Source organism: Manis javanica, chromosome 3 (genome assembly GCF_040802235.1).
Source record: "Manis javanica isolate MJ-LG chromosome 3, MJ_LKY, whole genome shotgun sequence".
In the NCBI taxonomy this organism is placed as follows: Eukaryota; Metazoa; Chordata; class Mammalia; order Pholidota; family Manidae; genus Manis; species Manis javanica.
The window spans coordinates 217,564,211-217,579,568 of record NC_133158.1 but is presented as its reverse complement, the minus strand read 5'-3'; the positions used below and the strand labels follow the sequence as shown (position 1 = coordinate 217,579,568).

The 15,358-nt window shown below is 42.1% G+C and overlaps 1 protein-coding gene across 6 annotated transcripts in view; it reads left to right on the top strand.

The window, feature by feature from the left end:
* PALLD (palladin, cytoskeletal associated protein) overlaps positions 1 to 15,358 on the top strand; it is a 310,939-nt gene that overhangs the window by 121,115 nt on the left and 174,466 nt on the right. For all 6 annotated transcript variants that reach the window (XM_073232834.1, XM_073232838.1, XM_073232837.1 and 3 more), the window contains one exon: positions 11,708 to 11,886. In XM_073232834.1, coding sequence (XP_073088935.1) covers positions 11,708 to 11,886 — 179 coding nt within the window. The remainder of the gene's footprint in view (positions 1 to 11,707; positions 11,887 to 15,358) is intronic.

Below are 15,358 nucleotides of genomic sequence, written 5' to 3'. Positions count from 1 at the left end.
TCATCATGAAAATCCATTTTCCAAAGAAAAAGATTAGCCTTTGTCCAGTCATAACATTTATTTTAAACCCTTTAAAAAATCAGTTGATTGGAATGAAATGTCAACCTTAGGTAATTTGTTCTGAAAAACCCAGCTGAAATGAACATGTCATTTTATTCATTTCTCAGACAGCCACATGAGACAAGGTGTGATCAGTCCTGACTCCCTGGCTCCTGCTGCAGCCCCACATGTGCTGGGTTCTGGGGAAGTCAGCTCTCTTGGAAAATGGCTCATGTTTCTACAGACTCAGAAGTATGTATTTGATCTCAGTAGTTGGGAGGAAGAGGATGTACATTTAGAGAATTACCTGTGTTGCTAGAGGAGAAAGGTGGCACGAAGCAGTCTCTGCAGGGTGTCTGAGACGCATCAGAAGTCCAATGCAGGTGTATCTGTATCTAGCACATGGACTGCCTTGGGGAGGGGTGTGTGTATGTAAATGGTTGCTCACCACTTTTGATGTAGACAGTCATCATTTGGTGGACACAATGCCTGGTGCAGGGTGCCTGAGTGCCACCTGCCAGCAGTATAATTCCTTCTACAGCTGACTTTTCATTAGGTAATTAAGCCTCCTCTTTTGGTGGACACTGCATTTATTGTTGAAAAGCTGACCTCTACATGTGCATCCCTAGAAGGAACACAAAATAAGACTGAGAGAAGCAGTCAGGAAGGGGGTGGCTCTGACTTGAGTTAGCTGCGAGAACCTTCGCAAGGAAAAAGAACAGATTCCTGACCCTACAGTTCCCTGTGGGGGTGGGGGGGAGGCAGTGCCCTGTTTTTCTGCTCGCTTGCACGCCCTGCTGTTGGTGTTGGTTTTCTGCTTCCTCAGAGACCACACAGGCCGTCTGAACACCGTTAGACTAGCTGAGACCCACAGCCAGGCTAGAGCAGGCGTCTACGCCAGCGCCATGGCGGCCCGGGACCCCTCTGGGGACCAGACGCAAGGGGTGAGCCCTGGGAAGCCCCAGGTTTCAGAAAGGGCTGCTTCCCCACTTGCACGGCCTCCTCCCTGACCCGTAACCATGATTAGCTGGCAACAGGAGTCAGGCACGATACGGAGGGACTGATGGATAGACATGGGAAAATGAGAGAGGAAGCCTCTGCTTTGACTCTGAGGAAGGACGTTGCGCTGGTGCGTTCAGTGCAGTTGCTCGTCAGATGTAAAGCAGTAACTGCCGGGCCCCCTCGAGCCCATCGGCGAGCTGGGTCACAAGGGTGTCCATGCCTCTGTGAGGGCAGACACTAGCAGGACCTGTCATCCCATTCCCTAGTTTGGCTGCAGCCCTGCTAGGTTTCATAACGCTGAGGTAGTCATTGTATCTCAATTGACAAGTTCCAAAAGCAGAGCAGACTGACAGCATTGTCTGTACAGCCTCCCATTTGGTCCCCTGTGGAATGCAGACGAAGACACAGCAGCCACGATTACCTGCCATAACTGTAGCGATGGAACAGCTGAATGTGCACCTCGAGCTGTTTTGTATATGCGGTTTCTCATTCTCAGGCCCTCTGTATATTCTGTTCTTTCACCCAACATTTTGAAGGCTTAGAAACAGTCAGTATAAATTCTCACAGAACAGGTGACTTTGAAGTGTGACTTGTCAGGTGATGCCAAATTATTTTTGTTCTGTATATAGGATTGGTGAGGATGAATCTATTTTTTAACTAACAGGTGTAACCTGAGAATTTGTGAATGAGTGACAGGAGGTTGGAAACTTTTCTCCCCCTCATATACTGTGAAATTTGCTCCTGTCTACTCATAAGAATGAATCACATTTGCAGAGAGTCAAATATCCACCAAAGCCAAAACCACATTTCTGAGTTGCTCTTGCAGTGTAGCGTGAGTGGGGTGTCCACGCGCCCTGGCTCACTGGCACCATCCGCAGTTACTGCTGTGATGAGTAACAGGGGCCTCTTCCACTGAGAGATGTGCTTAGACATGCTGTGGCCACCCTGAGCATTTTCTAAAGTGGGGGACACCCTAGTAATTCCATGTGCTGTGGCAAAATGTCAGTTTGTCCAAAAAAGAAAATCCTTAGAGCTAACAGTCAAGGATAGGTGGGAGGTAAGCAATCAACATTTCACATGGATTCTTGTCTAAGAAGGTAACAGTTGAACGGACTGTTAGAGCAGGCATGGCAAATACGTTCTGATTTGGGTGCTGACTGTAACTGACTGGCGGTGGCTGCGTGGAGCACTGCTTGAGAAGGACTCTGGAGCCAGTGAGAATGGGGCTCTGCCGTGTTACTGATGTCTGTCATGAGTACTGGAAGAGGTCATTGTAGCATGCAGGCCAGGTGTTAGATGACACTGTCGAGGTAGGTGGGGTCTTAGTGAGAACTGGACCCAGTGTTTTACAAAATGTGATCCATATAACCCTGATTCTTCAACATGATTCTCAAAACACATGTTCCATGGTCAAGTAAGATTCAGGGTGATGCCTGCCACTTTTCTCTCTTGGAAATTCAGAGTGTTTGACACAAAGTTCTGAAAAGTTCTATTGTTGAAGACAGATATATAACTTCGCTCAGGCGGGTGCTCATGAAGCCCGTTGGGCCGCAGAACCCTTGTTGAATGGATCTGTTAACTCGCTGCAGAACGAGTTTCTCGGGACGTGGTTGAGGAAACACTGGCCTGGTTCATTCCTCACATTTCACAAATGAGCAAAATCAAGCCCCAAAGGGAGAAGGACTGGATCCCACTCAGCTTAGCTGGTCTGTTGACCAGGCTAAACCGGAACCCCAGAGTGCTGACTCCCGGTCCATCTATTACATCACCAATGTGCAAAATAATGGAAGCAATCTAAGATTTAACAGCTTCTGGCAACACAAATTACTTCTTGTAGATTCCTACTTCTATAGCTGCTTTTTAGAAATAGTGATTAAATATCTGCGTGCATCCAGAGTTGAAGCTGCCTCTCAAAGTCAAAACAAAACAAGATAAAATCATTTTTGAAGTTTTATCCTGACTGCTTTTTTTCCCCTCCTCTGTTTTATCATAGGAGATAACGTGATTATTATAGGGAAGAATTGCTGGCATGTGTCTGGTTTTGGTTCAAAATCTAGTCTCTTTTGGACCATAAGGTTAAAATATATCTGTTGTCTACAGAAATTTAGCTATTGGCCTTCGAGCTAAGCAGGCAGGAGATTATAGCCATAATAAATTTAGACAGGGACTAATTCTGCCTATAAATCCACATGACAGAATAAATATGGTCTGTCTGGTGGTTAATGTGAACACATGTAAAAAATTAAGAAATATTTGGTGACAAGACAAAAAGTACTCCATAAAAATTAATTGGTGTTTAATTGAGGATGTACGAAATGCATTATTTACACATGGCCTGACTTTGAGCTTAGGGATAAACGCAAAATTGGGCCTAAGCTGCCAATTTTGTTTTGGTGGTTCTCCAGTCCGTGGCAGCACGGCGCCTTTCCTTCGGGAGAAAAGGGCGCCTGGAAGACATGACCGCAGTGGAGTGCCCGGTGTCTCTGGGGCCCTCCCCTGCCCTGGGTCTCCGTCTTGACAGCATCAAAGACACTGGTGCCTCTCTTTGGCGCTCTTCAACCATGAGCTCCCATGATGCCATGTGCTGCTCGCACCTTAGAAAAGGGGGCCAGCTGCGGACTCAGTCAGCCTTCCCGCAGTCGCCGTCGACAGCCTTTCCCACTTGATGGGCATACAAATCAGTGTGGTTGTGAAGTGAAAATAGACATCTTTCAACATGACTTGGTTTCCCCAGGAGCATAAGGAAACTGACTTACAGGAGAAAATAAAAACTGTTTTTAGGTTTTTATTTAATAAGCACCATGCTTTTTTTCTATCAACTGACTTCTAAGATTTATCATTTTCTTTAGCAGAGCTGGAAAGTATTGGCCAAGATTCATAGATGAAGCTTTATAAATTTTATAAGTCAGACTTGTTCATTTTTAAAGCCACATGTTTAAAATACAAGGCACAGAAAATTCGTGATACATAGTTGCGGCTCAAAAAGATGAAGATGTCAAAAGAAACCATCAGTCACAAAATCTATATTTCCTTCTAAGTGATAACTTTAGAATAGATATTATTAGTCAACTTGTAAGCCAAGCAATGCCAGATGTGATTTTTTTAAACATAAACTCTGAGTATATTTGCCCATGTATTTGTTTGTTCCTCTCATTTAGCAGATGAATTTATTCTCGTAAAAATCAATAACATTATCCTGTCTTGGGGAGCCAGAGTGTTCTGAGCTTTCCCGGATACATGTCCCAACTCCAGTGTATGATGATTCTGAGCCCCACTGCCAGGCGCCAGGGCCATAAGAGAAGGAAAGAAGGAAGGCCCCCTCAGGGGGGTAAATGTTAAAGTTTTCTTACATTGCCCAAGAATGGCAGAGGTTGGTGGTTTTCAAGGACAGGCACTTGCTCCAAAGTAGCTGTGACCCCTCTGAGTTTAGTTATTCTTCAGATCCCAAAGCAAACAGTTCAAGGATGCAGTCAGGTACAGCCTGCAGCGGTCAGACTCAGACAAGCCAGCAGTTACATTGGACCTCACCTTAAAACGCAGAAAGTGAACAATTCAATATCGAACTTCTCTGTGTAAAACACCTTCTTGAATTTCAATCCTACCACACCCTGCTGGTGCTGTAATATGATATGATCCTTGATTTTTTGGCACCATCTCATTTTTAGGCTGGAATGTTTAAAAAAATCCCTAGGAGGAAAAAACATTATGCAGCAAGAAGAAATGCATACATACATACATACATACATATATGTATATTATATATATGTGTGTATATAATATATATATACACACACACAATGTTGATTTCAAAATCCCAGCACGGAATAATGTCAAGAAATGTGCCATATTGCAAAGCTTTAAATACTACAGTCCTTCCTCAACCCCCTGTGTTTTATAATCCTTTATGAATAGGAAAAAAGAAATATTTAGGACTCATGAAGTCTCTCAACATTATACCCTCTCTAATAAATTGATTTCACCCTTCACCCTAATTATTTCTAATAATTAATTTCAGTCTCTCTAAGTTTGTTTCAACTATCCAAAGTTAATCTGTAAGTATAAAACTATAACCAATTTTTAAAGATTTTTAAAGCAGTGTGTGCTTCTATATAATGGAAAAACCTAAGTTCATTAGATGAAGTACATTCAACATTTCCTTATTTCTATGATTGGGCTTTCTTCTCTATTTTCCTCTACTACTAGTCTAATGAAATAAATGCAGTTTGCTGACATCCATGCCCCCAGTCGGTTGCTGATTGTGTTTGAAGTGCAGTAAGCCCCTGGAAAAATGAATGAATGAATGGATATGACTACCCCTCTTAACCCTTTTTCATTTTATTTCCAATTAATGCAAGGTTATTTCCTACCATGTTTATCTGACAAACAGTCTCGACTGGCTTAGTTCTATATAAGCAACTCTAAATTCTTTTGAATGCAGATTTAGCATACAGTAATTTTTTAAGATTTGCTTCTCAGCCCCCTGTTACATGGTAATCACGTAGCCTCTTAGCAGCTCCACCGGAGAGCAGAGAGGAAGAGTCGGTAAATATTGTTACAACTTGTTTATAACTGTAGTAAAAAGTTGAATGACAGATGAAGGTACATGTTTTAAGGAAAATGAAACTTGGAGATTATCTGGATTTAATTATCCATATTCTTCTTTTTCATATCTATAGATAAATGAGGGTTGTCTGTACCCAAAAACATAATTCACAAGATTGTTGGGAAATAAAATAAGGCCGTATTTGCAAAGTGCATAGCTTATAATAGGAATTCAATAAATATGAATTCTCTTTATCTTAATCTGGATTTGTATAAGCGCTCAAGAACTATTGTTCCCATATACTGTATCATCTCATCCTAACTATTGCTTTGTAGTTACATATTTTAACTACTTTAGAAAATTCAAATTAAGATTGAAGTTGAAATTTATTAGGGGTACAGAATGGGAATCTAGGTCGTGGGATTTTGCTTTTCCATTGTGCTATCCAGTGTCCTAGCTACTGGACAAATGGCTTCTAGGTATTAGGTATGGAATTTTTTCGAAAAGGTCCAGGGGTGTCCCCAAGCCGAAATCTCCTGAAGCAGACTTTCTCTCAACCACGTATTTACAAGCTTCCATTCGTGTGCTGTGCTCCGTCTAAACCAAACCCTCCCCCACTCACACAGTAGAAACAGTTTTCTGAATCTAGAGGGAAAGGAGACTGTTTGCTTTAGAAAGAGACCAAATTGAGGGCGAGAAATGTGTTTCATTCCAGACTTCAGCTTCATTTGCTGGTGGCCTGCTGAGACCCCCATGCTGAGCGTTCTCACCAGCAAAGGACATTCAGATCAGTGAGCACTGCCTGCACAGGATATGGAAAGGGGACAGAGTGTCATTCACCAAACCTGTACTTTGTACTATTTTATATGCTTAACATTTTAGCTTGTTACACCAACATTGCTTTTCCTAAATTGCACCAGAAACAACTATTTAACATAGGAAAACTTCCAGGCCAAATTTAATCAACAGACCTGACTTTTACCTCTTCTTTGAAGAATACCAACTGTTTTGAGTCCTTTGCTGGGAGCCTGATAGAATTATGACCTTTAAGAAATTTAGGAAAACAAACGTGACACTAGCACATCTCATCCATCTTATTTGTGGTGTCAGAACTTCAAAATCTAGGATTCTCTTAGGTTAGGTAAGGTACTGGACAAATGGTACTGGACTGGATTTGCCTTTGATCCTCTACATAAAGAGAAGACAAGGCTGATTTCCTTTTTCGAAATATGCATTAAGTACATTATTTTGAGTTTAACCCTATGCTTTTCGAATGCACTTCAGTTTGAAAAGGTTAGAGTAGGTAAAAATCTACATATACACCTTCAGGCAGAAACTATAACACCTATTAAACTCTTTGTCTTTTAAATCCTTTCTTCATGTGCAGACATACTCTCCTTTGGTTAGTTCAGAGCTTTAAAATGTAGGTTTATCATCACTCAGACATGGTGAGGCCAGCGGACCAGGAGAGGAGGCATAGAGAGGCAGTTTGTGGCTCACAGTTGTTCAGAGCAGGGGGCAGGCCACACCCTGGGGTCCACTCAGGGGGGCCCCAGCCCTGCTTGGAAGGCAGAGGGAGCCGGGAAAACACGGGCAGGGGAGGAGCAGACAAAGCAGGGTGAGCAGGCGTAGGACTGGCTGATATGGGTGACTCCAGCAGGCCCTGGGGCAGAGGCACTGCCCTTTCTGTCCATGCCTGACTCCTGGGTGATTCGGGCTGGGGTCAGTGGTCCTGAGTGTGAGAGCCCCGCAGGGGAGGTGGCGCTGGTTTTGGGAGTCTGTTTCTATGGGAAAGGTGCATCTGAAGGAGAGTCATTTACCGTTTCTCAGAATTGGCCAGCCTTGGGAGGGGCAGTCTGCAGGGTCAGCAAGACCCTAAATGGCAAAGCATGATTAATGTTTCACCTGCAGTCATTGTGCTGGAACATGCAGCACACTTACCAGCTTCGTGAGTGAGCAAGACCAGGCCTCAACCCTGAGAAAAGATATATTCTAGCAGGACAGAAACGCCCATAAGGAGCTAATTTCACTAGAATGTGGATAGGTAAGCACCACACCAGTGATGAAGACAAGGTGCTGAATCGGTGGTGTCTGAGGGCCTGGCATGGGAGCACTGTTATGTCCTAGCATATCTCAAAAAGGCAAAGCCATTAATTACTTGCCTTTTTATCAGATAATTTTCTGTAGCATTTCTGGAAATATTTTTTAATGCAGTCACTAAATATACAGCCCTTCATCTCCCCGCAGGCCTCAGAGTCATGGGGCTTTGTAGCTAGAAGTCCTGTGCCCCGTGTAGGCGGAGCCTGAATTGCGAGGTCAGACGACTTTTGCACAGTCTCAGGTGAGCCTCTTACTGGGCTACTGCCAGCTCCAGTGTGCAAATGGCTTCAGCCAAAAATTACACACGCTTATTGTATTTGTTTGTTTGTTTGTTTATTAAACACACAATATTATGTAGATATTGGCCAAGATCCTTGCTGCTACAGGGAGTCTGCCATCTAAACGTGCAGTTTTTTTCCTTCTATCAAGTCACATCGTATCTCAGCACATTTTAACAAATCTAACTGGTCACTTGGCAGGTACTCATTACATCAGTAACAGTCTGACTTTATGGGACAGTGTCAAAGCAATGTAAGTGACATGTTAATTATTTTACTTACTGCCTGATCTGGACTAATTTAGTCTTTTCTCTGCACTATTATATGTGTTACACAATCTGAGATGATTCTTAAGTTTTATTTACAGAGCTGGAGAACAAGTAGCATGAGTTTAGAAAGCAAAAAACAGATCAATCTAGTAGTTTGTCAGCAACAGCCATTTCCCCATAGGCATAAAAGACATGGTGAACCATTTCAGAAGACTGAACAGCTTTGTTAGATCATTGCAGAAAATGCATTTCTTGTCTTGATCTCTCTAATAGTATTAAAGTGTTTTTCAAATATTGTACTTACTGATTATTTTCTTTAGCCTTATGCTTATCACCACTCAGATTATAGTTGGTATTATTTTCTAAAAAACCCCACAGGTTCTATGGGATAAACAGGTAAGAAAAGGCTTCTGCAACATGCATGGGATGTTAGTAGACACTAAATGAGAAAGATTCTCATGGTCTAGTAACTTGAGTACCTACTCAACTAGACAATGAGCAAATTTCTTTTCGGCAGGACTTCTCAGGACCTTTAATAAGAATATGTGAATTACAGACATCAAGAAGTGAAACATATATGTAGCATTTCCAAATCTGTTAATTCACAGATCCTTTACTACTTGTTTTCTCTCAGGAAGCATATTCTAATGTAATGAGTAGCAGACAGTGCGTATTTTTAAAGCACCAAGTGTACAATACACTGTGGACCAATTTAAAAAGTAAAAAATGTGGGGGAGGCGTTTTTCTGCAATCAAGAATCCTATTTCCCAAATGGGAAATATAAGGCATAAATGCATTAGACTTCAGGTAATGGTATGAGGAAAAATACTGAAGATATCACAAAGTGACATGTGATCAGTTGTCCAATTGAATGACGTTAAAATCGTTTGAGTGCAGCAGTAGGAGGAACAAATAGAGCGCAATGAGATCAGAGGTAGGAGACACATCAGGTGTGGTTGCTGTGGCGAAAGAAGTGGCTGACCTTGGGGGAGGTCCAGGACGCTCCGAGGCAGGTCAGTGTGATTCAGACACAGTTGGCCAGAATGTCTTGACCTCCATGGGCGCCTGAATCGCTTGGGGATTCAGTAGATTTGGCCTGAGGATCGAGGTTCTGCATTTCTGACAAACTTCCAACTGACACCGATGCTGCTGGTCTTGGGATCACACTCTGAGGGGCAAGAAGTTAGAGCAGGAGGTGGCAAGCATTTTTATACCAGATAGTAAATACTTGAGTATTTGTGAGCCATACAGTTTGTTGCAACTACTGAACTCTGTCATTGTAATGCAAAAGCAGCCGCAGACGACGTGTACATGAATAAACATGGTTGTGTTCCAAAAAGCCTTTATGATAGACTCTGAAATGTGAACTTTAGATAATCTTCATCTATCAAAAATTCTTATTTGATTTTTTTCAATCATTTAAAAGTATAAAACCATTCTTAGTTCATGGGCCATACAAAAACAAGCAGTGGGCCTGCAAAAAAAAGTTAGCTGACCTCTGAGTTAGAGGATAAGATTTTACATCCTGTGAATAGTGGGCAGAGGTTTCCCTGGGAAGCACATCTCACTAAATCCATTCATATTTCTCTCTCCTAAACCTTCATAGAATTTTTCATGCTTCATTTTCCCTCTACTAGTTGGGTTATATCTTTTTACAGAAGAAAACATTCTCATCGACAGTACAAATTCCTCAGATAGTTTCAGAGTTTATCAGGCATCATTATTTCTGTCACCTGTATAGTGTGATGCAGTGCCTTCCACATAGAAGATGCCCAGCAGGTGTGTTTAATCAGAATTTAATTTAGCTGAATCACATTTAATCTGTAGAAGTCACCTTCAGCTTGGCCTTGAGGAAGGGTGCTTCCTAGAGGATTAATAAGGAGAGTGAGAGGAGAATTCCAAGGGACGAGAAAGTGGACTAAGGAGAGGAGGTGATAGGAGAGGGCCATGTAGGGAATGATCAATCTGTGAAAATATTTGACAGATATTGAACATTAGTGTATGAAAATGGTAGAAAACAAATCAGGGTCAAGTTACATGAAAGGCCTAAATGACAGATCTGAATTTTAGGGAATGATGTATGTAAGGAAGTTTCAAAAGCTTTCATCTGATTTACACTGTAGACAGAATTTATAGCTTAGTGGGGATGGAGAAGTCGAGAAGACCTGCAGCCATGGTCAGTTCTCGTCGGTGAGGATCTGGATTATGCCTGTGGAGAGAACAGGGAAGAAGGGACTGGAAGGTGGCTCCAGGCTGGAATGCTCTCCAAGACTGGAAACAAAGGGAACCTCAGAACGCCCTGAATTGGGAAGTCCTGCCCTTCTCAGTTGTCCCAAAAGCAGTACATGTTGCATTGTGCAGGATGCTTACTTGGCTGGGTTTTTTAAATGTTTTTTAATTCCAAAAGTCATATCTGTTCTTTTGCCAGTATCCTATATTAATTTTTAATATAGTTTCTGGACTTACTACTGTGAGTATTAACACACTGGTTTGTTCACTAACTTTATTTTCAGATTAATTTTTAGGCATGTACACAAATGCCTATATTCTGTCTAAATACAGAAAAAGTCAGTCTTCAATGCCATGTTTTCACAAACGAAAGTGAAGACCAAAGAATTTTATAGATTTAGTCTCAGAAAATCTCTTAAGTGCTGAAGGGTAAAGGGACAACACTGCCCCCAGAGACATCCATCCTTTAGCTGTAAGGGACACCTTCCCACATAATTCTTTAAAAAATCACATGTGGAGAGGTTTTTAGGGCAGCTTCATATTTTTTGTGTAAAAATCCTTGGAGAGTTTGAGGTGAGGGGGGAGTGAAGGGAACTTGGTCCGACAGTCTGGCAGCTTGCAGCCTCCCACGCCACCGTCCCGTTTGCAAAAGTGCTGACCAGCACGAATGGATCACAGCATGAGCCTCCCTCTGCAGCAGGGGGCCAGGCGGTCTGCTGGAAAGTTCTGTGAATGTCAGAAATATGGGAGGCATTAACTCTCGTACTGCTCAGCTGATCAGAAGTCTCAGGGTCAACAAAAATACTGCTGCCTGTGATTTTTAACGTGATGATTAGTTTCCCTCAATACAACAGATATTTGAGCATGATATTTATATTACTTGCATAGTTCATTAGATAATAGATAAAATTGTAAATACAAGAGGAATTTATGATAAAACATTTTATAAGACACTTTGAATTTCTGTTCCTTTAATTTTGTGACTAAAATGGCCTTTCCGAGCTTGGTATTTTCCATTCTTTCAAGGTTGATGACGTGGACAGAGTCTTACAGAGAAAATTCTGTGGGGATTGTCTGGTTAACTTCACGGTCTAAAATGCAGTTTGGGTCCGTAACATCAACACGGATCTTTTTTCTCAAGCAAGCGTCTTATTACATAGCACCTAGTCTTTCACTTCGGCTCTGTTATTTTAACCATCCCCATTTCCCTTGTTTCTCTCTGCCTTTGACCTCCATTTGGCCTGCAGATGGTTCTGTGAGGGGAAAGAGCTGTACAACACTCCCGACCTTCAGATCCGCTGCGAGGGCGGAGACCTGCACACCCTGGTCATCGCAGAGGCCTTCGAGGACGACACAGGCCGCTATACCTGTCTGGCTACAAACCCCAGCGGCTCAGAAGCGACGTCTGCCGAGGTGTTCATTGAAGGTGAGAAGCGCCTGGTGAAGGAGCCCGAATGGTTTGGGGCTCAAGCCAGGCTCCCCGGGGAAACACTCCCAGGGCAGACGGCTTAATGGTGGTGTGCTCAAACCTCGTTTCTCCATTAAACTTCTAATGTCAACAGTTGTTCCTTTTATTTTAAAACATTTCAGCTACATTAACTTGAATTTATTTAAGATACAAAGTATCCACCTTATTTTTGGTTTCACGAACAGAGAATGAGAACATATTGAAATAGCATATCTATCCGCTAGAGCTAAACTCATAATGATTTAGGAAATCATTCATGGGAATGCTAGGTGATTGAATGTTTTTAAGTTTTCTATTTTTATCCTAGAGATTTTCCTCTTGTTAAGACTGTTACTCCAGCTAGATGTGCATTGAGCATGCAGTCACTAAGAGAAAAGTTTCAAGAATCAATTACAAATTATATTCAAGGGGTAGGCAGAGAGGAGAATATTTCTACTGCTCTGTCAATTCATTTTTGATAAGACTCATCCTGTGGGGAATTAAAAAACTTGACATTGAAGTACATAGTTTTACTGAGTATTGCATTTGGTCAATAACAGTCTTTTAAGTTGGAAGTGTGTTAAGCACCACAGTGTTCATTTTGCCTCAAACCCGTAAATTGATGAGCACACTGTTAATTGGTTGCCTTTCAAAATAGTGATTAAAATACAGGAAGAAGATTAAAATCCTTGAGGTTTCCACTACCTTAATCTTCATCTTTTTTACTATTATTAACTGTTTAATACCACCAGATTTCTTCATTATTTCAACTAGAAGAAATCAAGATGTGAACCATCATTTTTAGCTCGAAGAACTGACAAAAAGCATTTAGTCCCATCAGTAATTGACCACTGGCCGGTAAGATAGTGTCCTCACTTCCAGCGAGGCTCCTCTGTATCACCTTTGGAAGTGAGTGTCTCTGCTCCTCAAGGGAGGTCCTGTCGTTAGGCCAACATTCATTGTATGACAGTGAATAATGCTTACATGGCCTTATAAATACAAACACATACATGCATAACCATGTAAAATCCACTGTAAGCCTAAGAGACATTAATATCCCCTTTTTACAAATGGGCAAACCGAGACCCAGAGAGGCCAGGGGCACTCGGGGTCACCCATGGCTCTAAATCCATGTAGGCACCAGGGCCCAAATTCTTAACCACCGTGTTACACATTTCCAAATGCTAAAAAGAATGACAAAATGATTTTTAACATTTAACTACTCAGTGGTATTGGTTATGGGAGGATTGTGGAGCCAACTTACTGAGCTTTTTATAGTACAGAGAACGTAAACGTCCACCAACAGCCTACTTGCTATTGATGGTCAGATTTGCTTCCCAAATCCACAGACTCTTAAAATTAAATGCTTTATTTGCCTTTGGCATTGCTAGAAATATGGCAAATTTTAGTGTGTATTGCTTTTATGCTATAGACTAAATGTTCAATGTTAAATTAGGTTTAAGTAATAGCCTACCAATCAATTCAGCCAACATTTGTCAAGGCCCTACTATGTGCTAGATAGTACGGATGCAACTGTTACTAAAACATAGTCCCTGTATTGAAGAGTACCAACCTAATACGAGAGATGGACACTTAAACAAAAAAGAGAATATAAAATAAGTGATGGTATAGTACATGATACAGTAGAAATATGTAAAGTGTTATAAGGATATAAACTAATATAAAAGATAAACAGCAAGAAAAATAAGATATACCTCTTTTGCATATAATAAAAGGAATAGTGGATTTTTTCTGCTGTTCAGTTTTCCTCATGATAACACTGAACTTTCACCGCCAACCAGCCATCTGTATTTCTTCTTTGGAGAAGTGTCTGTTCAGGTCCTCTGACCATTTTTTAACTGGGTTATTTGGGTTTTTTGGTGTTGACTCATATGAGTTTTTCACATATTTTGGATGTTAACCCCTTATTCGATAAATCACTTACAAATATACTGTGTGCTGCCTTTTTGTTTTGTTGATGATGTCCTTTGCTGTACAGAAGCTTTTTGGTTAGATCCACTTGTTCTACTTGTACATTTCTTATTTTGTTGCCTTTACCTGGGAGACGTGTACAGAAAAAAGTTGCTCATGCTTATGTTCCAGAGATTTTTGCCTTATATTCTGGTCTTTTAGCCATTTTGAGTTTACTTTTGTGTATGGAGTTAGACAGTGATCCAGTTTCATTTCTTACATGTAGCTGTCCAGTTCCCAACACCAGTTGTTGAAGAGGCTGTCATTTCCCTGTTGTATATCCATGGCTCCGTTATCATATAGATGTGTGGGTTTCTATCTGGGCTTTCTATTCTGTTCCACTGATCTAAGAGTATGTAGACGGAATGGAGCTAGGACTGGACATACTAATGAGCAGACCAACGAAGGAGAAAGAAGAGCTGGGGAAGCGCAAGGGGCCGAGTCTGAGTCTGAGCCTAGTCCCCCCTGTGCACTGAACTTCCAGGGGGAGGAGGTGCCAGCAAAGGAGAGTGAGGAGGAACAGCCCCTGCTTGGGGGAGAGGCTGGGCACAGTGGCATGAAGTGGGCAGGAGACAGTGTTCTGGAAGGAGGGTGATGGCTCTGCCCCCTGCTGCTGGGAATCCGCAGACAAGGCTGCGGAGGAACCCCCAGGGTCAGCCACTGCGGAGCTGTTGCCAGTTTTAACATCCAGTCCAGGCATCCTGGAGAGGACCAGCAGTCCGACCCAGTGAGCTGAGTTAAGTTTGCAGAAGTGGAAGGAGAGGCAACAAATAGGCTGTGGGGTGAAGTTTTGTTCAAATGGCAGCAGAGATCTGGGCCAGTATCTGGCACGGAGTGTGGGATGGAGACTGTTTTTGCTGTTCGCTTGCTTGTTTTCATACCAGAATCACAACAGCATGTTTCTGTGTAAGGAAAGTAACCCAAGAGAGAAGACCTAGATTATGCAGAGAGGACGGAGAATAAAACAGACCCCAGAATCTTTGCAAAGAAAAAAGGAAACAGAATCTGACCCACATGTATGCTAGATGGGGAGGTGGTGCCCTTAAGGACTAGATGGCAAAGAGATAGTCTCAAAAAATTCACAGTATAAATGGAAAAGGAAAGGGGAAAGTAAACATGGGAAACAAAAGAAACACCTCAAATTCTTGCCTCTGCTTGCCCCTCCTGATTATAAAGTGGGTTATACAAGTCATGTTGGCTTTAGGAGCAACAGAGGGCAGGCCAGTGGCCCTGACATGTGGGATGAAGGAAGCTGGAGTAAACTTGACCTGTGGATCAGGATTTGGGCGGGATGGAGAGGACGGCAGGGCAGCATAAAAAAGTTGGGGAAGGTGCAGGGATACTTGATCATAATATGTGTTGACAGTCATGTTTGACATTTATTTGTAAATTTTCGATGCTTTGAATAGTCAAATAAAATGTGTGCCCCTCTTAAACAACATTTGGAAGCATCGCTCCTGTTGATCCCAGCAGGGGAAAG